Source organism: Labeo rohita, chromosome 5 (assembly GCF_022985175.1).
Source record: "Labeo rohita strain BAU-BD-2019 chromosome 5, IGBB_LRoh.1.0, whole genome shotgun sequence".
In the NCBI taxonomy this organism is placed as follows: Eukaryota; Metazoa; Chordata; class Actinopteri; order Cypriniformes; family Cyprinidae; genus Labeo; species Labeo rohita.
The window spans coordinates 22,128,668-22,150,184 of NC_066873.1; the positions used below are offsets into that span (position 1 = coordinate 22,128,668).

The window sequence follows — 21,517 nt, forward strand, 5'->3', positions numbered from 1 at the left end:
TATGTCATTAATTACTCACTGACCGCCATGTTGTTCCAAACCTGTAAAACCTTTGTTCATCTTTGCAACACAAATTAAGATATTTTTGATGAAATTCGAGAGCTTTCTGACCCTTCATAGACAGCAGCGCAACTGACATGTTTAAGGCCCAGAAAGGTAGTAAGAAGTTAAAACAGTCCAGGTGACATCAGTAGTTTAACCTCAATTTTATTAATCTATGTGAACACTTTTTGTGTGCAAAGGAAACAAAAATAACAACTTTATTCAACAATTTCTTCTCTTTCATGTCAGTCTTGCATGCATGTTCACCACACGCATAAGTGTACTCTCATGAGCGTGCATCGAAGACTGACACGGAAGAGCGTTATTTGTTTTGTTTTTTTTTGTTATTAAAGTCATTATTTTGTTTTGCTTTGTGCACAAAAAGTTTTTCTGTCGCTTCATAAAATTAAGTCATATGGAGTATTTTAACGATGTCCGTACTACCTTTTTGGGCCTTGAACGTGCGAGTTGTGTTGCTGTCTATGAAGGGTCAGAAAGCTCTCAAATTTCATCAAAAATATCTTAATTTGTGTTCCGAAGATGAACGAAGGTCTTACGGGTTTGGAATGACATGAGGGTGAGTAATGAATAACAGAATTTTCATTTTTTGGGTGAGCTAACCCTTTAAAGAAAGCAGTTTTTTCGTAGTGCATTCCTCCCTTATCATGATGTGCACATCTGGCAAGGCAACAATTGTTTGTGTCACTGATGCCTGGTGCATTGATGGAGCATACTGAGTTGTTTGTGCACACAAATGCATCCAGTATCTCATTGGCATCTCAAAAAAGGGAAAACAAAAAGGTGTGCATGTCCATCTGTCTGAAAATGTGCTGCGCTGGGTGTCAGTCCAGACTTCACATAGAAGGATGTGCTAGAACAGTGACCATTGCAGCTGCAACTGCCTCTCACTTGTTTTGGCCATTTGTATTCTGCTTGGCTGAAATGACTGATATAATCATCTGCGATGTGCACTGACATGGCAGACAGCTCTCTCCAATGAATGAGAGAGTCTCACATCGAGCCATAATGGCAGGTGATGTGTTGCTCATGCTGGTTCAGAATCACACTCAGGTTGTCTCATTGTGCTAAGTGAAGGCAGAGCATTTTGTTTGTCTTTTAATTTCCTAATATCAATAAGCGTGAAGCAAAAGGAACAGCAAATCTTCTGAGAGACAGAGAGATTTAAATGAAGATAAAGATAAATTCCCTGCAATCCGACCGGCAGGTCCCAACATGCACTACACAAAATGTACCTTCTCAACCGTGTCATAAAGTTAGATGCGGCTTTCAGAAAGTCTCCTTCGAGTTTTCACTAATCGGAAGTGACGCTGCTGTTTTTCTGGCTGTTGTAATCTCTGTTCTGCATTTCTGAGATGGATGAGGTAAAAAAAATAACAAACGCAGAGCGTGATTGTGCAGGCGGTGGGAGAAACGCTGGGCCACTGAAAATGGCAGCTGTCAAGGCAAGCTGACAGCGAGAGGAACTTGCGCAGGCCCTTGCTGTCTGAAGACTTTGTCACATTGCAGTAGAAACCTCAAGGAGTTCAGAGGAGATGCGTGGTGGCAAGCTTGTCATATTTATTAAAGAGATATTTCGCCAACATGTGAACTCATGTGTGACCACCTTAGTAATTGCATTTAAAGGACGAGTTTCTTTTCCAGTTTGTGGTACTGGATCATGTTGCAATTTTTTTTTTAAATCACATTTATATATTATGCATTTAAGTATGTATGTACTATAAAAGTTTAGATCCCTTAAAGAACTCACAAATGAATTGATGATAAGAGTATCTCACATAATAATTATTATTTGAACTGATAGCAAAGTACAGCACATTGCTGTATATGTACACAAATGAGACTTCAATAAAATAACTTTTAACACGACTGATTGCAAAAACATGACAGCACTATACATTTCAGAATGTGGAAAAGTGCCCAGGGCAAATGTAACTGGAGCATGTACGAGAACAGTTAAATGCCTGTTTGTTTTGTATTACGTCAGCTAGTCAGCATGAACTAGTTTCTTTGCAAGTGTGTTTCCCCAAAGGGATTTTTCTATATATTGCAACCGTTTAGTTGTGAATAAGAGAGTTCTCACAGTCATGTTTCATAACATCCTTCGAATTGCTGGCGTGACTGAAGCTGTATTATTCATTGGATTTTTTTTTATTGTTTATTGATTGGTCATGTGCTTCCGCTGCAGAACCTGATTTTACCAAGTATGACATGTTCCTGGATCAACATCTTTGTTGACACTGGAACAACATTATGATTAACCAATCAGATTAAAGTTTATAGTTTTTGTGAAGTTTAGGCTTACAATCAGTGTTTGGTGCTTGTATATCAGTGTCATTCATCTATCATTTCCTCTGATTTTAGGGATTACTCATGGGTAAGGTTAGGTTTAGGTCTAGGGATGTGGTCAAGATTAATTTTTTGAATTAAAATGTTGTTCCAGGGTCAAGTATGTTGACCCAAGAACACATCTAACTCAGCAAAATCAGGATGTGCTGCATCTGCTAATCATGCATGCTACATATTTTCAAGCATACAAATTAATTATATTAAATTAAGTGCCTTGAAAATCAAAAATCAATAAAAATGTCTCAATATTTAAAGTCGGATGTATCTCTGAGGGGAACTGACTGTCTTCAGAAAAGTTTAGATGGTGTTTTCTTTTCATTTTGCCGCCATATAATGCATTTAAAGTAGCATATAAGCACAGTGCTGCTTTGTTTACAGTGGTAACCAAGAAAGCGCTATATTGCCACTATTCCATAAGCGCCACCTGCTGTCAGAGAGTGAATTTGCATTCTCATGCCGACCGTCTGTTGTTTTAGTTTAGTTCGTTTATTTTTATGTAGTATAGTTTCACTAAGATAAAGTCAGACCATTATGTTTTTGCTTCAAATGTATTTTTTAAAATGTTTTTTTTTTTTTGTATTGTGATTAAATTGCAGTGGTTTACTGTAATTTTCAATGTAAAGAGCATAGGCAAACCCTTAATTTGTTTATATGATTTTATTATTTATTTTACTTGTATTATTTATTTATTTGATTTAGTTTTGTTATTTGACATATTTCAGTTTTACAAAGAAATGTACAGCTATAAGATTTTGGCTAAGAAATAATAAAAGGAAATTTTTATTAAGGAAAAAAAGGAAACGCTGTTGTTGCAATATTCATGTTTAATGCTGTTGTTTATCTACTAGTGCCTATAAGACATTTTGTGATGTGATGGAGATGAAAGAAGTAAAGATAGCTGGGGTACAACACTGACATTTATCTACAGAGCTCTGGACAGAAAGTTGAACAAACAATCAGGAGAAGCAGGTGTCATTTGATGGACAAAGCTGCCAGCACAGGCTGCTTGTCAAGAGAGTAAACAAAGAGAGAGACAGAGAGAGAGGAAATGACATATTCAAATTGTGCTGAGAGACAGATTTTAATTTGCTTGTTCTCTGACTCCTTTCAACTGCTGTTCACCGGCCAGAGAGGTGACAGATCTGGTGCTCGGGTGGTTCACCAAATTATTTTAAAAGAGCTGAAATGGATTTGTGTAACTCATATGAATATATATTATATAAATCTGTATTTTTTATAAATATTTATGAAGAGGAGGCCGAGTCTAGTTATTACACATTGTACTCCAGTGAATATTCGCAGAGTTTTTATTAGTTACATTTATTAAAACAAGTATGAAATTGACATATATATATATAAATAAAATAGTAATGTTAAAAAGTAAGAATTTTTGAACAATAAATATCATAGTTAATAGTATTAATATAACTTGCCCCAATCTGAAATTTCAGATTTTTTTTGCTTTTTCAGAAAGAATGCATTAAATTGACAGTAAAGTCATTTATAATTTTAAATATTAGGAAAAAAAAGCACAAAAGCTGTCACTGGGGTGTGTGCTTTCTTGAATGGTACAAATCTGTATAATTTAGGTACTAATATGTACACTTTATGCACCTTTAAGGTACTAATATGCAACCTTTAGGGGTAAATAAGGTACAACAATGTCACTTTTAAAAAGATACTTCCCCAGTGATAGCTTTTGTACCTTTTTTTCTGAGAATGTATATATGATTTATATTCCAAATAAATGCTGTTCTTTTGAACATTCTATTTGTCAAAGAATCTTGGAGAAAAAAAAGTATCATGGTTTATGTTTTCAACATTGGTAATAATAAGAAATGGACTGGAGTAATGGTTGCTAAAAATTCAGCTGTGCCAGCACGACTGGAATAAATTAAAATATATAAAATATAAATATATAAAATGTTACCCTGGACCACAAAACCAGTCATAAGTCGTTGTAGCAATAGCCAAAAATACATTGTATGGGTCAAAATTATCGATTTTTCTTTTATGCCAAATAGTTGTATCTTGACCAAATATTGTTCTATCCTAACCATGCCTCAATGGAAAGTTTATTTATTCAGCTTTCGAATTATGTATAAATCTCAATTTAAAAAAATGACCCTTATGACTGTTTTTTTGGTCCTGGGTCACAATATATAAAACAGTTATTTAAATAACTGTATTTATAATAAAAACGTTAAGCCTTAGTGAGCATAATACTTTTTGTAAACAAATCGAAAACTCTTACATGACAACTCAATAATCTCAAGTTTGTGTCAACTTGCCCGGTCGGTCTTGCCTATATATATATATATATATATATATATATATATATATATATATATATATATTTTTTTTTTTACATTGTAGTTTATCAAGCAATAAAATGCCATAAGCCAGATCAGGATGTGTTGTGGTATCTCGCTCGTGTCATGCACGTCTGAGCGTTCTCCTCTTCCGACATCTTTTACCTGCTCTGATTGAGTCTTTTTTACAGGTCAATCCTCATGAACCCAGCCCTGTCTGCTTTGATTTTCCCCTGTTCAGTCCTACTCGGGCACGTTCACGGGCGCCTGCTCCACGCAGAAGAGGAAGGACGAGCAGGCACTCTGCAGAATCCTCTCATTAAGATGACAGGCCCAACTATGGCAACAATTAACTCCATTCAGCCACAATTCATCCCTCTTTTCAGGGTGCAGAGAAGAGATGAGAGGAGACGTGCAGGTCAGATTTAGCTGGGTGTTACTCTCGCTCTTTGAAGGATAATCTGAGGTACTGACGATACAAATGACGCTGATGAAGGTCTGTCCGCAGGATTTCCAACAGGATATCCCATACGAGGGTTGGACGGGCCATAGGGAGCACTAGGACTTCCTGCTGGGCTGGTCAACTTATGGGCTGCTGTCCAAAAAAAATAAAGAATTATACAAGGCCTCATACGTATAGACCTGTACAGTGCAGGTTAATCAACTCAATTAAAATTACAAAATAAATTCATCCCAGATACTTATTTAAAATGCCCAATTATGTATTATTTGGGCCTATATGGTCATATTGTATTTTATTTTGCTTGTAAACTCTTAAAATTTTAAACATTACTGTACACAATTTGATTTTTGCACATAGCAAAGAATCAAGGAGTTTGAAACCAAAAAGATGTTTCTTTGCCAGTGTGAATCTTTATACCTATTGTTTTTGGCTGTTGTTTACTGTTTCAAGAGGGAAGAAAATGTTGCCTGAAATTATGGATACCTTTGTTTTTTTGTTATGGACTCCTCTGATAATGAGTTTCAACACCTCAATGCATTTCACAATTAGTTGAATTGTTTTCCCTGTCATTTCCAATTATTCTTACCACTAAAATGTCCATGACAAACCAGCGGAATAGAACTTCCAACATTCGGATAAAATTTTCAGTACATCACCATAATCAAGCATGTAAAACACAAACAGTGTTTACACTACCATACCACTTCAGATCCATCATCTGGATATATAACAATTATCAATATTATCCAAGCTAATTATGAACATTTGACTGTGTTTGATTCACGGCCTTATTAAAAATTCATGGTGGCTTATGATGGTTTCTGCTACTCAAGGCATGATATTATATATATTGCATTTAGCGTAACTCCGTCATTAAATTACATTAGTTTTCAAAAGTTGTAATCAAAGGAAATGCAAAAAATATATTTCCATTGATGTTGGTAATAATAGCAATTAAACATGTGAATGAAACTTAATTAAATGTATCCTGTCATGGTACAGTGGAAAAACAGACTAATGAAACAGTTCTCCGTCCCGATAACAAACCCCCAAATAAAAGCTCTCAGAAACTTGTCATTAATATTATATTGACACAGTCAACAGTTTTTGGACAGGAAGATATTTTATATGTAAGCCTACATTTATCTAATCCAAAGTACTGCAAAAACAGTAAAATGTTGAAATATTTTTCCTATTTTAACTTTTTTTCTATTTGAATATATTTTAAAATGTAATTTATTCCTGTGGTTTCAAAGCTGAATTTTTAGCACCTTTACTCCAGTCACATGATCCTTCAGAAATCATTCTAATATGCTGATTTGCTGCTTTAAAAACATTTATTATTTTTATTATGTTGACAGTTTTTGTTGTACATTTTTTTTTTTAGATTTCTTTGATGAATAGAAAGTTCAGAGGAACAGCATTTATCTGAAACAGAAATCTTTAGTAACATTATAAATGTCTTTATCATCACTTTTGATCAATTTAAAGCATCCTTGCTTAATAATAGTATTAATTTCTGTAATTTCCCCAGAAAATAAGTAAATAAATAAATAATAAAAAATACTGAGTCCAAGCTTTTGAATAGTATAGTGTATGTCACAAAAGCCTTTTATTCAGACAAATGCTGATCTTTGGATCTTTCTATTCATCAAAAAATCCTAAAAAAAATGTACTCAGCTGTTTTAGATATTGATAATAATAATAATAAAATTATTAATGATAATAATAATAAATAATGTTTCTTGAACAACAAATCAGCATATTAAAATGATTTCTGACGGATCACCTGACTGGTGTAATGATGCTGAAAATTTAGCTTTGATCACACAAATAAATTAAATTTTAAAATATATTCTAATAGAAAGTATTTTTTTAAATAGTATAAATATTTCACAATATTACTGCTTTTGTTGTATTTTGAAATAAATACATTTCTTTAAAAAAATCTTACTGTCCAAAAACTGACTGGTAGTGTACATGTGTTTATTTAGCAGTTATTCTGAATTAAATACACAAATAGACTTAGTGCAAAGAAATAACAACAACAACAGTAAACTGTAAAGTGTAATAATGCCATAAAACAAGAAGAGATTTTAGGCTAGGGTTTCTGTTTCAGTAGACCTAAATTTAATCAGTTTTTTTGCTTGTTTTTTTTCAAACCACAAAATGAAAAATCGCGTGTGTTCTAGTATTGCGCAATACAGTGTGGTGTTAATGTATTACCTTAAGGGCTTATTTAACGCAGATAAAAACTTCCCCACGCAGATCACACAAAACATGACTCAAGGCCATAAGTTGCCACATAAAGGAGTTAACACAGGGCTTGTCTGTTTGCAGTCTGTGATCAAAATTCAATCAGTGTTACAAGGAGTGCCCCTAACAAACACAATCAGTATCCCACAAAAAAACAAAACAAAACAACAAAAAAAAAAAACAACAAAAAAAGAAGAGGCTATGAGGATTTAAATCAAACTTCGCTTATCAATACATACATAAAACACGTGCATATACACCTAGAAATTACTTGCATATATATGTATACTGTTGGATGTATATATGAAAAATATATATATGAAATACACGTGCACACTAATATGAAATCTATGCACTGTTTCTTTTATAGTCCTATTGAAATAGACATCCTGTTGAAGAATCACATCTGCTGGGTGTGAGCGTGCGAGCCAAACGGCATTTCGACCTCAAAACCCTGTTGCACATCTGGGCGGACGCGCCTGCGCACTAAAAACTAGGTGAAGTACTCGAACTCGCAAAGAACTTTTCCAAACAGTTTATCTGCGCTTTGCGAGTCCTCTCTCGCAAAAAAACCGACACCGGCCAGTTTGTTTTAGGGGTGGCGTAAAACGGATAAGTGAAGAAATCAGATGCAGTGACGTTGCATATCCTATGTTTCACAGGAAGAAGTTGAACTTTTCTGCAACGCTATAAATTGGATCATGTTGCGCCAGACCGGGGGACACAGCGCTGTTGTTTTGAACTTGACATTGCTTTGATGTCACTTCACATAAGAAAACGCCATTCACGTCGGTTTTAGGCACACTTTTATTTTATACTGCGGATGCAAAACTCGTCGTCATGACAAAGGAAACTCTCTGGACCGTGGCAACCACGGCGATGCTTTTTTTCTGTTTATGCTTTTCAACTTTTAAAGCAGAAACCGCTTCTTGTCACGGAGCCTACGACCTTTACTTTGTTTTGGACCGGTAAGTACTCGCAAACTTTAATGTTGTTCTAAATTCAAAGTCCTCAAGACAAGTATATATCTATTTATAACGCACATATTTGCTGTTTATAATGTTGTATATAGTTTACATCACACCAAGCTCGTGTTTGTATGTTAAGGTGTGAATAGCGTCCAACAACTGTCCGTGTCAGCTATTCCACAGGTTTGACCTGATTTTACATCTGTGCCAGGCATTGCTGGCGACCAGCGTCGTTCAGAGGCCACACAGCAAGGCACTTGGTTGAAATAAAGCCTTTTTGAGAAATTATTCACAGGTAGTTTTAGTTGCTACAGAGAGAATGCAATCTATCTCTTTCCGTATATCTAACTGATGCACACAAGTCGAAGAAAACTATCCCTACCCCATTTTCTGTCTTCCTATCTGTCTGTCCATCTATTCAACCGTCTCTGACTTTCATCTGCATGTGCAGTGTTTCATATTAACTTACACTCCTTTGAGAATCGCTGTTGGCCTCCGTACAGTGCTCTATCCTGTTTGGGAATATTACAGGATGATGGCACAGATATGCTCTTTCCTCTTTTTGAACTTAGAGCTGCACAGAACTGACTGGTCTGGTCCAAAACCAGCAGATCCGGGCTCAAGTGTCTTTGACCGGAATTCAGACTTCCCTTCGCAAGCCCAGAGCATTTCTCTTATTATATGTGGTTTGATGTTCTCTGATGGTCCCACTAAAGCTTCTCTAGATTCTCTGACCTTGGCTTGAGACAAGGAAGAAGACAATGCATAAAAAATGATTTTCTAATTACCTATCGCTTGTGTTTTATGTTCTCAGCACATGCAGTGGACTATAATTATTAGTTCAATTACCTTGTAGCTATTACATCAAGGGCACATTTTATACACTTTTCTCATTAAAGACACTGCATTGCATTGCGGTTAATGTCGCAGAAGTCCACTTCCACTTGAATTGATTTATGGATTATATGTTGCAATATGTACAGATTTTGCAATAATGGAAAGATAATCAAAATGATTCTGAACTCATCTCAGTATGCATGTATACGGTTGCATTCTGGCTGTGCATTCATTATACCACAGCTTCATTTGGTGTTGATTTGTGTGGTGTTCTTTGTATTTGCTATGGACTCCTTTTTTGGCTTTGGAATCCTAACTTGGCAAAAGTTGTGTGTTCCCTATTACCTGTCCCATTCCTTGCCAATTTAACATGATTTGTACACCATACCAAACAGAAGCGTAAGCCTCCTTGTAATAAGAGTGTCTGTTAAGAACAATAAATTTACATAATAGCTAATATAAACACACAGAATAGTTATACATGCTTATAGTTCTCTTTCCGTTCAAGAAAATGACAATGCTTTGTTGGATATTTTCATCTTGTTTATCTGCTAAGTGTCTTAAAATGTAAAAGTTGTTTTTTGTATTCAGCCAGGCCAATTAAGAGCCTGATATTTGACAATTTTGAGACTATCAGCATTGCTTAATAAGCACGTTCACTTGACTAGTTAATATGTTAAAGTTTCATTGTCCAGTAATGGACAATAAACATTTTCTGTTTTCAAATTCAAATTTGGGTCAGTAAGATTTTGGTTGCTCTTTATTTCACAGTACACTGTTAAAAATAAAGGTTCCAGAAGAGTGTTTTTGCAGACGCCATAAAAAACCATTTTGAAGAACATTTTAAAAATCTGAAGAACCTTTTTTCACTTTAAAGAACTTTTTTTGCATTTGAAAGGTTCCATGGATGTCGAAGGTTCTTGATAGAACCATTGATGCCAATAAAGAACCTATTTTTAAAATTGTATGTGTACTAACATGTACTTACAGTGTACCTACCTAAGAAAGTTCTGGTAATACAAGGGTAGGTTCAGGGTTAGTATCTAGTTATTACCAGTTATTGTAATTACTGTAGTAAGTACATGATGAACAGGTCTGTAAAATAAGTTGCCAAGATTTTTATGCAAAAGAATTGAAAGCATTTATTCATAAATGAAGCATCAAACTGATCAAGTGAACTGAACATACAGGATGTCTGTAATTTTAGTTATTTTGTGCTCTTCTATTCATCTGAGAGTTCCACAAAAATATTAAACAGCACCAAATCAACACATTGGAATGATTACTGAAGGATTTCTGTGACACTGGAGACTAGAATATTAGTTGCTGAAATTCAGATTTTCCATTACAGGAATAAATAAAAATTTCACAACATTACCATTTGTTACTGTACATTTTTATTTTTAATCAAATGTAGCTTAGGTGAGCATAGGAGACTTTTGAATCGTAATTTATATATCATGTTTTTGGCGCATTTATGAGTTTGTTTATTCATTTGCTTTTGTGTATACGCTGGTCATCCGCCTCTGACCCAAGTAGTTTGATGTTTGGTGTAGAAATGATGCAATGTTTTCAGGAATGAGTGATGCTGGGAATTGAAGTGGTCAGCAGTTACAATCAAGTGCCTTGACTCATATGTTGTTATCATAGCACAAGGTTTGTGCTGAGCCCTTTATAGACAGACATCATTTCTCTGAGATAGTGTTAACACTGAAGTGTAACTGACTCAGCAGCATCTTTACCACAATGTAATCAACAGCACAACTCTTACAATAACCAGATGGGGACATTTCACTTAAGGCTTTAAATATAATTGCCTCAAGCTGCTTTTTCCATTAGCACTGACTTTTTTCATGTGCTTCCTTACAGATCTGGGAGCGTTTCGACCGACTGGAGTCAGATCTATGATTTCGTCAAGAATCTTACAGAGAAATTTGTGAGGTAAATATCCTAATTCTGAATGTACTTCATCCATCACAACTTGAATCAAAGCTGAATGCTAACTCGGCTGTATGGCAGCTACACATCCGGTTCTAAGATGGCCCAACAGTGGGGAAAAAAAAACAAAACGTATAAAAAAAAATCGCCAGATGAATGTGAACTTATGTAACGTTGACTCAATGTATGTGCCAGTACAGACGGTAGCGACCTAGCCAGAAGAAAGCAGTCTGCTTGAGAAAATAGCAAAGGGAGCAGGTGGGAGTGGGTGGCAAGGAGGCTCAGTCTTCTGGGCTGTGAGAATGGCCATTTGCACTGCAACCATCCAACAGCACACTTATCCCTCACACATGAAAGGAGAAGACGCAGCCAATGTACTTTAAGTCATGAGTGCAGGAAGACCAGTGCAGTCTGCCATAGACTTTGATGGTCTTCTGTTGTGCCATGTGGTCTGCGCTGGCTCGCTTTAGACTGCTTTTTAAAGCACTGAATGGACCTGCTGTATGAATATATCATTTAGGAATTACCTTGAAGAGCTGAGTTGTTTTATGGTGTAATAAGGGACCAAGCTGAAAGATGATACAAGTAGGTTACAGTACATCTGTGTTCTTTGTATATTCAGGAACATTCAAGGTCATTTCCTTTCCGGGACAGTTTTTCCTTCTCGCAGGGCATCGTAATACCATTTGGCGAGTCATTGTTGTATTTATCACTTAATCAGCTTGCGAAATGTTCAGTTCTCTTGCCTCTTCTTCATCTGATTTTTGTTACCAAAATTTGGCTGCTTGGATACATTTGGATATTCTCCCTGAGATTCTCATGTGGGGGATGGTTGTGGATTGGATGTCATTCTGAGTGAGAAAAAGCAGCACCTCTCCTTATGCTCAGTCCTGAGACCTGACTTCAAATGTGTAGAGGAACCCAACATGTTCCTATGCTGTATCAGCTTTCGTGACAGAAGGTTGTGAAAAAGACCAACTGCTTCATTGAAATGTACTTGTCATAATCAGCTATATATTTGTTGTCAGATTATGTGTCAGTTCTTTCTGAGAAAAGAATGCTGTTCCAATATCAGTAGGACATGAAATTCCTGGTTTTGTAAACCAGCAGTCTGTAAATGCACGACCGCACTAGTGTTGTTATAGTTAACTAAAACAGTTAAAAATTGTTTCAGTTAATTAGAATAACACTGAATAATAGTAAACTCAACGCAACTTTATTTCTGAAGCACTTTCAAAAACCACAAGTGCTGTACATGAAAATAACAACAAAAAACAAAAAACAAAAAAAAAAACATACTAAGTACTAAGATTACTAAAGCAAAAACTGAAAAAATAAAAATTACAAAATTACAAAAAGATTTAAACTAAAGTTTAAATAAAAACTGACAAATCTAAAAATAAAGCCTTTTCCAAATGCTACTAATAACACTGGGTAGCTTAAACAGTGAAATACACCAGTATTAATGTCATTGTTCTACTTTTTGAACTTGACATAGATCCAGTTGCACATCTGCATTGCATCACCGTTTTGCAGAAAAGTTGTCGCTGCTTGTTTGTCCTGCTTATATTGTGAAAGCTAGGAGGAATATATATAGGAAGTGACAGGTATAAATATAATCACCAACAGGATGTCTGCATGAATCACGCATGACAACCTGTTTCCTGTCTGCATATCAATTAATCACTTCCTTGGTCCAGACAGAAGGGATTTCCCAGTCACAAGCTTTTATTAGCTGGTCACATTGGTTAACTTATTCAAAAAACAACTCTTATGGTTGCGAAAGGAACATGAGGACAGCTAGACTTTCTACATCACAGGATTTCTCTTGAGCAATGCTTGTATTTAGCTTATTTAATAAAGTCAGAGTCTAAAATCAAGAAGAGCTTTTTGCTGTGGTTAAAAAAAGATGTATCCAACTAAAATTTGCAGCTGTGCCTGATTTTCCATTTGTCATTCATTTACGTTGTTTTTCCATTTTTTTTTTCCCCATGTTTTCATTCCAGTCCAAATATGCGAGTCTCCTTCATAGTGTTTTCATCGAAAGCAGAGATTGTGTTAAAGCTCACTGGAGACAGGTATGGAATCAGGCTTGCATGAAGTGTTTGCAGTCCCTAGTGTAAGAAAGCTGGTAATACACCACGTGTTTGTTGTACAGTACAGTCTAATGGTGTAAAACTTTCCTTTAGTTTTGCATGACTCGAAAATGATCATTATATTTTATTGTGAGACATTTAGTAGTATCCATGTACACTGATTACAATATTCCTTGCTTTTCATTATCAGAGGAGAAATAAATGAGGGACTGAGACATTTAAGTAAAATCAACCCAGCAGGAGAAACCTACATGCATGAAGGAATTAAACAGGTAAATGACATATTTTTTTATGATAAACATTAGAATAGAATTTGTGTGTGTGTTTAAAAAAATTAATTTATTTAAAAATAATAATAGTAACGTTGGGCAGACACAGCAGGGTGACTGACTGTATTTCCTGGACTGAAATAAACAAAATAAAACTTGGTGAACTATTTGGTTCCCCTCATGACCAAGATAAGGTATAATTACATCCTTCTAAATAAACACACCACATTCAGTGTCCTGAATCTGGCCTTAAGATGAGTTCTGTGTCTTTGATACAATGATAGATCATTTAAACATTTGTATATATCTTTATATATACATTTTTATCCCTGCAGTTTGTGATAAAATAGATGTTGAGAAGTTTCTACTCACACAGCTATCACTCTCTTCCTCTTTCCAGGCTACTGCACAAATGAAAGAACAGGTTAAAAAGTCCTCTAGTATCATTGTGGCTTTGACTGATGGAAAGCTTGAACCATATATCCATCAGCTCACTAAGGAGGAGGTGAGCTGGTATCTAACATGCAGATTTTTTTCAGATTCTGGCAACAAACAATTGCATTCTTATGACTGTTTGTTGTGTATGTAGGCTGATGTAGCAAGGACGTATGGGGCTCGTGTGTACTGTGTTGGTGTAAAGGACTTTGATGAAGAACAGGTAATTCTGGCATTACAGTAGATTTTTAAAAAATTGTAAATACTACAGAAAACATGTGCGATTAACACTTAAAAAGCTCTCTAAAGCTTCAACAAGTGCAGGGGTTTTGCAGAGTTGCCTTTAATTACACGATTGCTGCTCTCTTCCTGTTTCTATTGCGATGACAAACTGAGTTGCAGGAGAGGAAATGTCAGCACATTTTTTTTCTTGTTTGGCCATCAGCCCTGTTATTATTATCTCTCTGTTTGCCTGCCAACAGCTCGCCGATGTGGCTGATACCAGGGAGCAAGTGTTCCCAGTCAAAGGAGGCTTTCAAGCTCTCAAAGGCATTGTTAACTCGGTAAGTTCTCCGTGCCAGGGGCTCCCGTCCCAAAAGGTGTGATCGAGGCCTCTAGTCAACCAAGACAGATCCATTCTTTGAACTATTAAGTAGTCATTTAGCTGACAATTTCTTCAAAGCGACTTACAGTAGGCTTCTTATGCAAACAGCCCCCTGAAGCAAAAAGGGGTTAAATGCCTTACTCAAGGGAAAAATGCTGAGAGGAACAAGAACAAGCACATCACCCCAACTGAACTAGCTCATACAGATCGTTTTTGGGAATATTTTTGGAAAATGGATGTATTTTTGCAATTAACAGACTGGCTTCAGGCAGATGCTTGATGCTAAAACAATCCAGATTTGTTATTTAACTACAGCAAAGTTTTCAGAAATGCTGTTTTGTAAAGCAGCTTTATAAAATATAGCTAGCATCACTTGGTTGTAAATTGTAGATTTTAATTGTAGAACTTTGTGAAACATTATGTTTGTATGAACTTGCCAAAGCTGTTTCATCCTACACAAGTCTGTTGACAATTCATTTGTGATGCTTTCCATTTGCTTCATGATGTTTCTCAGCAAGTATGTTTCGGTGCATCTTTGCCACTTTATGTGCATGGCACTTACTGAAGATATGGTTCAGCATTGTAAACATGGTATGAAGACTGAACGTTTTCTGCCATCAGTAAACCATCACCAGCTGAGATCAGTGTTCTTGTACACGGGCGTGTTGTTTTGTGACCACAGGAATCAGTTTCTGGGATATTTTTCAGGTTTAGTCATGCAAGACAGGACCTCCTTGTTATTTATTGTTTTGTCCAGAATACAGATATGAAAAAAAGACCCATCGTCTTGTTACTGAGTAGGCTTGTTTGGCCAAATGGAGTTTCAGGCCCAGCAAAACACAGGCATTCTCCAGTGATTAGTAATCTTGGAGGCTGGGCTAGTTGGCCTCATGTTGCTCTCTGCTCAGATTTCCAGGATTTGAGATCATCTGTGCAGCTTTGCAGTCCGGGCCTAAAGTAGACTTAACAGAGATTTTGCAAAAAGCAAAAGCCTAAAGAATAGATTTAGCCAGGCCTATTTTAATATTCCAAGAATGTTTTGATTGATGGCAGAGAAAGTTTTTTTTTTTTTTTTTGTGGCGTCATTTAAATATTTGCTTTACATGGTTGACTACCTTTCAAATGTTTGGGGTCAGTAAATTATTATTTTTTTTAAGCAATTTATGTTTTATTCAACAGGAATGCATTAAACTGAAACCTATAAACAATCAAAAGTGACTGTAAATACATTTATAATGATTCAAAAGATAAATATATGCTAATAAATACTGTTCTTCTGCATATTCTATTTATTACAGTATTACAAATAATTTAAATAGCAGAAAATTAAATGTATGAATAAATGTTTAAATATAAGAAAATAGAAATTGTATTGTCGTGGTGCGCATGAGTCTTTAAAAATTAGGGTTGCCCTTGACTACAGATTTTTCTGGTAGACATTTTGCTGTCTATAGATATATTCTTAATGTCTAAGCAAGTGTACACTGACTTTCGGTTAATTCTTTTTCTTGACGCACTCAAGTTCACAGAAACCGAGATGGCAGAAAGTGCATCCTGTTTGCTTTCTTTATTTTACAAAAGTGCAGTGTTTTGTTGTTATTATGAGTGCACACAAATAAACGTAGAGTCTTTACAGATTCAAAAGATGTACTATTCTTATCTGTATGACCAAGAATGACGGAGTATTTTAAGAGCAAATACTGCAGGAAATGGATGTTGCCTAAATGGTCAGACAGCTCTAATGGCTCCTTTCCACGGAGCAGTATGGATCAGTACAGTGCAGTTTGGTACGATTTGTGATTCGTGGTTATAATCATATAAAATAAAAATATAAAATGATACAATGCACAGTTATATTTTTTGTGTTTGTGCATGCTGATGTAAACAAGCCCAACACGCATGAGCAGTTTGCCATTCTCCTCGTAGTATGCACAAGTGACGATTTTCTGTCAACCAGTCGGCATTCTGTAGTGAGTCTAGCTCCACCCTTTAGGTACTGAACTACTGTGCTAGGTACCCCAACGGAAAGGTCCCAAAAACATGGTATGGTACGGTACACATGGCTTTCTGAGTGAAAACCTAAATATTGACGTAGTTGTGATGCGGAAAGGGAAAGATTTTGTGGTTAGATGAGGTCAAGAATATTTTTAGCCAAATTTGAAAGCCGTATTTGTAATGCTAATTTTCACAGCACTGACACCTTGTGTACATCATACAGTGAAGTCATGTCAATATCATGCTTTGGAGCTTTTATTAGTCAGAAGAACATCAAAGCAAACTACCAGAGAATACCACAAGAAATGCTATTTAAATCTGACTGAAGCTAAAAACTGACTGAAAACTCTTCAGCAAGATGGTGATGTAAACAAAAGGCCAAGACGGAAAAAAGCTTAAAAGGTCAAATCCATGATCTCAATTTAACTGTGAATGTGTGTGTCTCTTGCAATTTGAGAATTTGTTGCACTGCAAGAATGGCATGATTAACCAATGAGAATCCAGTATACTAGAGATCTGTGTTACAATTATAGATAGCGGGATACTCTAATGCTGTAGTGAAAATGTAGTTTCATTACTTTAGAAACTTTGACTTAAGCACTTTGCTTCAGTTACGTTAGAAACAACAATTCCAATACAACTCTGCAACCACAATGCATCGGGCTGATTCAGTTTCGTTAGAATCTTAAACAGAATTTGTACAGAATAGGCTTAAGAACTTCTGCTAATACTGACTAAACCAAATTCTCTTCTATCCTTAAAATTTTCTTTTCTGGATTTTTTTAAACGAGGGGGTTTCCCTGACAAAAATGGCATAGATAAAAGAAAATGCTTTTCTTACCTTTCCCCGCTTTTGTTTTTGGAAAATCCTCCTGGCTGGCTCGCCAGTGTAAGAAAAAGTGAAGAGGACATAGAAGATCTTGATGAAGATCTTTATTGCAGCATAGCAGTGGCAAAGTACATGTTGTACCTTGGGTTCAACAGAGTCGGAATGAACCCAGAACATCCTTAGCTCTAACCTTTTATACAGTTAAAGTTTACTAAACTTAATGTAAATGAAGTTGATCCTTTCGTAGCAGCTGTGGTCTGTATGTTAATCATGTTCATACACCTCTTTGTCTAAGATAGTTCTCAGTCTCCCACACCCGCTTCCATGCTACAATGGGTCAACATTTGCTCAAGATGTGATCATCCCAACCCTTACCAAAAAGAAGTATACTTCAAGTTATTTTATTAAGTATACTTAAGTAAAGTTTAAGTATATTTTTAAGTATACTTTATGTAGTAAATATAAGTGTACTATTTTAATACTCCTTGGGACTAAATTGGCCCACTTTCTACATAACACACATACATAACATTATAAATAACTTAGTCTTATATGTAGACAACATCATCTTTGTTTGTAAAATATGAGATCTTTATGTCAGTACAACAAATAAATAACAATAATGACAAAACAACAACAAAAAAGTTTAAATTAAGTCAGCAAACAGCAAAACAATAATCCTGTAACAGGATAATTTATTCATGCTGCAATGCATGCTGGTAACTTACAAAGCCTTAAAATTTCAACAATATGAAATTCTTTGTTCAGACAATTGTGACTAGTTGGGACAACATTTGGGGGAATTTTGTTGGTCTGACAAGGGTTTTTATACAGTTTCAAGAAAATAGCATTTTTTAGTATTTGAGATTCAAAATGTTTCGTAAAATGGAAAATATGTATTTGCATTTTTTACAGTGTGGAAGCATCTGTTTTGGTTTCTTCTTCACTTGTGTTTTGGAAATTCTGCACAGAAGATGTGTAATAGCATCTCTCATGGTATAACAATATAAACACAGATTCTCAGAGCACAAGTATAGCTCAAATATATTTAGACTTTTTCTAAGTGTAAGTCAAGTATACTTAAATGTCATATTAAGTATATTTCTAAGAAGTAAATAAAAAGTAGACTGAAAGTATACTTTCCTATTTTTAGTTTAAAAGAAGTATACTAATAGCACACTTGAAAAAAATTCTTTTCCGTAAGGGAAGTGCTCTAGAAACAACATAACTGTTGACTTTCGTCTTCTCTATAATAATGAAGCCATTTCAGGAAATGCGCATGATGAAACATATATTGTGGAGTGTAATCTGGGTCGAGGCAGACTATAATTTCTTACAGTTGTCAATACAATATACTATAATACAATATATAGGATGTGATTTTACTGCATAATTCAAGATATTAACATGACAACTGCAAATCGGTGTTTCACTGCCTGGAGACCATTTGTTTCCTTGAATTGCGGCGATTAATTTGCTTCTCTTATCAGTAGCTTTCAGCAGTCTGTAAAAATATACCTCAGGTTTGTTGTGAAATCTATTTGTGTACTCAATCGCAAAGCTCGTTCTGCTTTCAGAGGTGTTTTGTGTGTTCTGTTGCAGCATTCACATTGAAACCAATGCTGCCACTCAGTCTTTTTGCTACTTAGTGGGCGGAGCCGCAGCCACTCCAGCTGACGGTGACAACACATGCATACCCTCTATATTCATAAATGTGCATATAGTAAATTACATTAGAAAATTATTTTCATAAGACAAAAAACATTTAAATATGTAATTTTGATGATCAAAGATGAGTTTTAAGGGATAAAATGTTTGACTACAGGGGGACTTTAAGTCTATTCCTATGTGTGTGGAGATACCTGTCAGAGAAAATAAGTTGAAATGTCTTGCGACGAACCTCCCTTGTATCGTGCCATCTCATAACTCATTAAAGAGCCATAAAGAGCATCCTGAGTATCTTCCAGCCCTGACGTTCAGTCAGTGTTCCTTCTCCCCTTTAATGATAGCAGAGTTTATCAGGTGTCATATTCAATCAGCCTGTTTTATACTTGTCCTCCACTTCAGTCTGAAGCCTCATCTCCACGGCAGACGATTCGGAGGACCATATCTTTCTGTTAATGTTGTCTTTTTGCCCGTTGTATACAGAGATTTGCATAGTTTGTCCTCTGTTGATTTATGTGGATGATGGGAGAAGCGATGTTGGCCTCTCACAGGCCTGTTTATATGATAATGTCAGCCTGCGGTCCCTAATAGAGCTGAAGAGGGAAAATGGCACCGCATAATTTCCCCATAACGGCTGACACGGGTCTATCCCACACTGCACTGTATGTGATGCTCGTCTCATTGAGCTTGATTTGGCATAGCAAACATCCCCGGCGTGAATGCTAAAGACCCGGACGCTGTGATAGCTGATACAGTGATTCAGCAGTGACAAGTACTGATTTGAATACATTTTTTATCATACAGATCCTCAAGCAATCATGCACGGAGATTCTAACAGTGGAGCCGTCCAGCGTCTGTGTGAACGGTAAGCGTTTCAAGGGCTTTTACAGCTGTCAGGGTGGATGAAATTGCGATTTGGTGTGTGTGCGTGTACGTGGTCGTTGATTTGGGTGAACGCCCAGGAGTGCTTCTCATTATGTCCTCATCTGGTTTACATACCACAGAGACCTTTGACATTGTTTTGAGAGGTAACGGGTTCACGCTGGGGAGGCAAACAGAAGGAGTACTCTGCAGTTTCATAGTGGATGGAGTTACTCACAGTAAGTATGGTTAATACTGCATACATTGATCTTAGCCTTACTTGATATGATACTTCATTGAAAAAACCAAATGATTTAAGAGAGGTTTTGTGTCTGAAAGGCAGTTGTGTCGTACAGGAAGTGACAAACAGGCCACACCTAGGATGCAGTGCACTTAAGATGGTTTGTGGCTCAACAGTCACATTAGGTTACTAAAAACAGAATAAGATGCTAAACTACCAACTATCAAGATTTAAAGCAATGGTTCTTAACCAGGTGGCGGGGCCCAGTGAGGAACTTCCAAGAGGGCCAGAGGATGACTTAAAGTTATTTAATTTAATTAATAGAATTATTATTATTGCGATATAATTAAACATGTAATCTAACTATATATCCTTAAAAATAACTATTCGTCAACGCAACATTGTTTCTGTTAATATATTATGGTTTAATATTAACTATAAGTGGTGCACGTGCACGACAAAAATAAAAAAATATGCTGTATAAATAAGTTCAGACCGCTTACTTGCATACAGACATGGTTGATAACTGTTAATGCACAATTCACCCTTTTAGATGGGCGAACTGTAATATTATATAAGATTTCATTTTGAAATGAAAGCAAAAATATAGGCTACGCTTTGCCGGTTTCAGTGCGAAACGCAAAACATTCACTGACACGCTTCACTGGGTAGTGCTAAAACTGGCAGCTTGGTATAAAAGCTTGATGATATTAGGTTAGAAAATTTTGAACATTCATATAAAAAAAGGGGGGAAAAAGGGGGAAAAATGAAAATATAAATATTAGAATTGTATTTTTAAGTGTACTATAAAATAATTGTATTATTTATTTAATACTCATTATTATTTTAAAATATAATAGTATTATCACATTTTATTCTTTATTTTCTTTATTATTTGTGACCCTGGTCCACAAAAGTCAAGTAGCACGGCTATATTTGTAGCAATACCCAAAAATACACTATTTGGATCAAAATGATTGATTTTTCTATTATTTAATAATGATGTAATGATTAGGATATTAAGTAAAAATCATGTTCCATGAAGATATTTTGTAAATTTCCTAAATATATCAAAACTAAATTTTTAGCATGCATTGCTAAGAACTTAATTTATACAACTTTAAAGGTGTGTTTTCTCAATATTCAGATTCCAAATTTTCAAGTAGTTGTATTTCAGCCTAATAAACATAAATGGAAAGCTTATTTATTAAGCTTTCAGATGATGTATAAATCTCAATTTTAAAAAATGACCTTTATGACTGGTTTTGTGGTCCAGGGTCACATTTTATTTTAAAAAATGAACTAAATAAGCACAATAACACTATTAGTACTGTTATTA

The 21,517-nt window shown here is 35.5% G+C and overlaps 1 protein-coding gene across 1 annotated transcript in view; it reads left to right on the forward strand.

Annotated features, from left to right (window-relative positions):
- Positions 1-7,917: 7,917 nt before the first annotated feature.
- antxr2a (ANTXR cell adhesion molecule 2a) overlaps positions 7,918-21,517 on the forward strand; it is a 54,621-nt gene continuing 41,021 nt past the window's right edge. Inside the window, exons 1-9 of the mRNA XM_051109851.1 lie at positions 7,918-8,408; positions 11,115-11,186; positions 13,190-13,261; positions 13,470-13,551; positions 13,949-14,053; positions 14,138-14,206; positions 14,466-14,546; positions 19,881-19,941; positions 20,081-20,176. Coding sequence (XP_050965808.1) covers positions 8,281-8,408; positions 11,115-11,186; positions 13,190-13,261; positions 13,470-13,551; positions 13,949-14,053; positions 14,138-14,206; positions 14,466-14,546; positions 19,881-19,941; positions 20,081-20,176 — 766 coding nt within the window. The 5' untranslated portion in view covers positions 7,918-8,280. The remainder of the gene's footprint in view (positions 8,409-11,114; positions 11,187-13,189; positions 13,262-13,469; positions 13,552-13,948; positions 14,054-14,137; positions 14,207-14,465; positions 14,547-19,880; positions 19,942-20,080; positions 20,177-21,517) is intronic.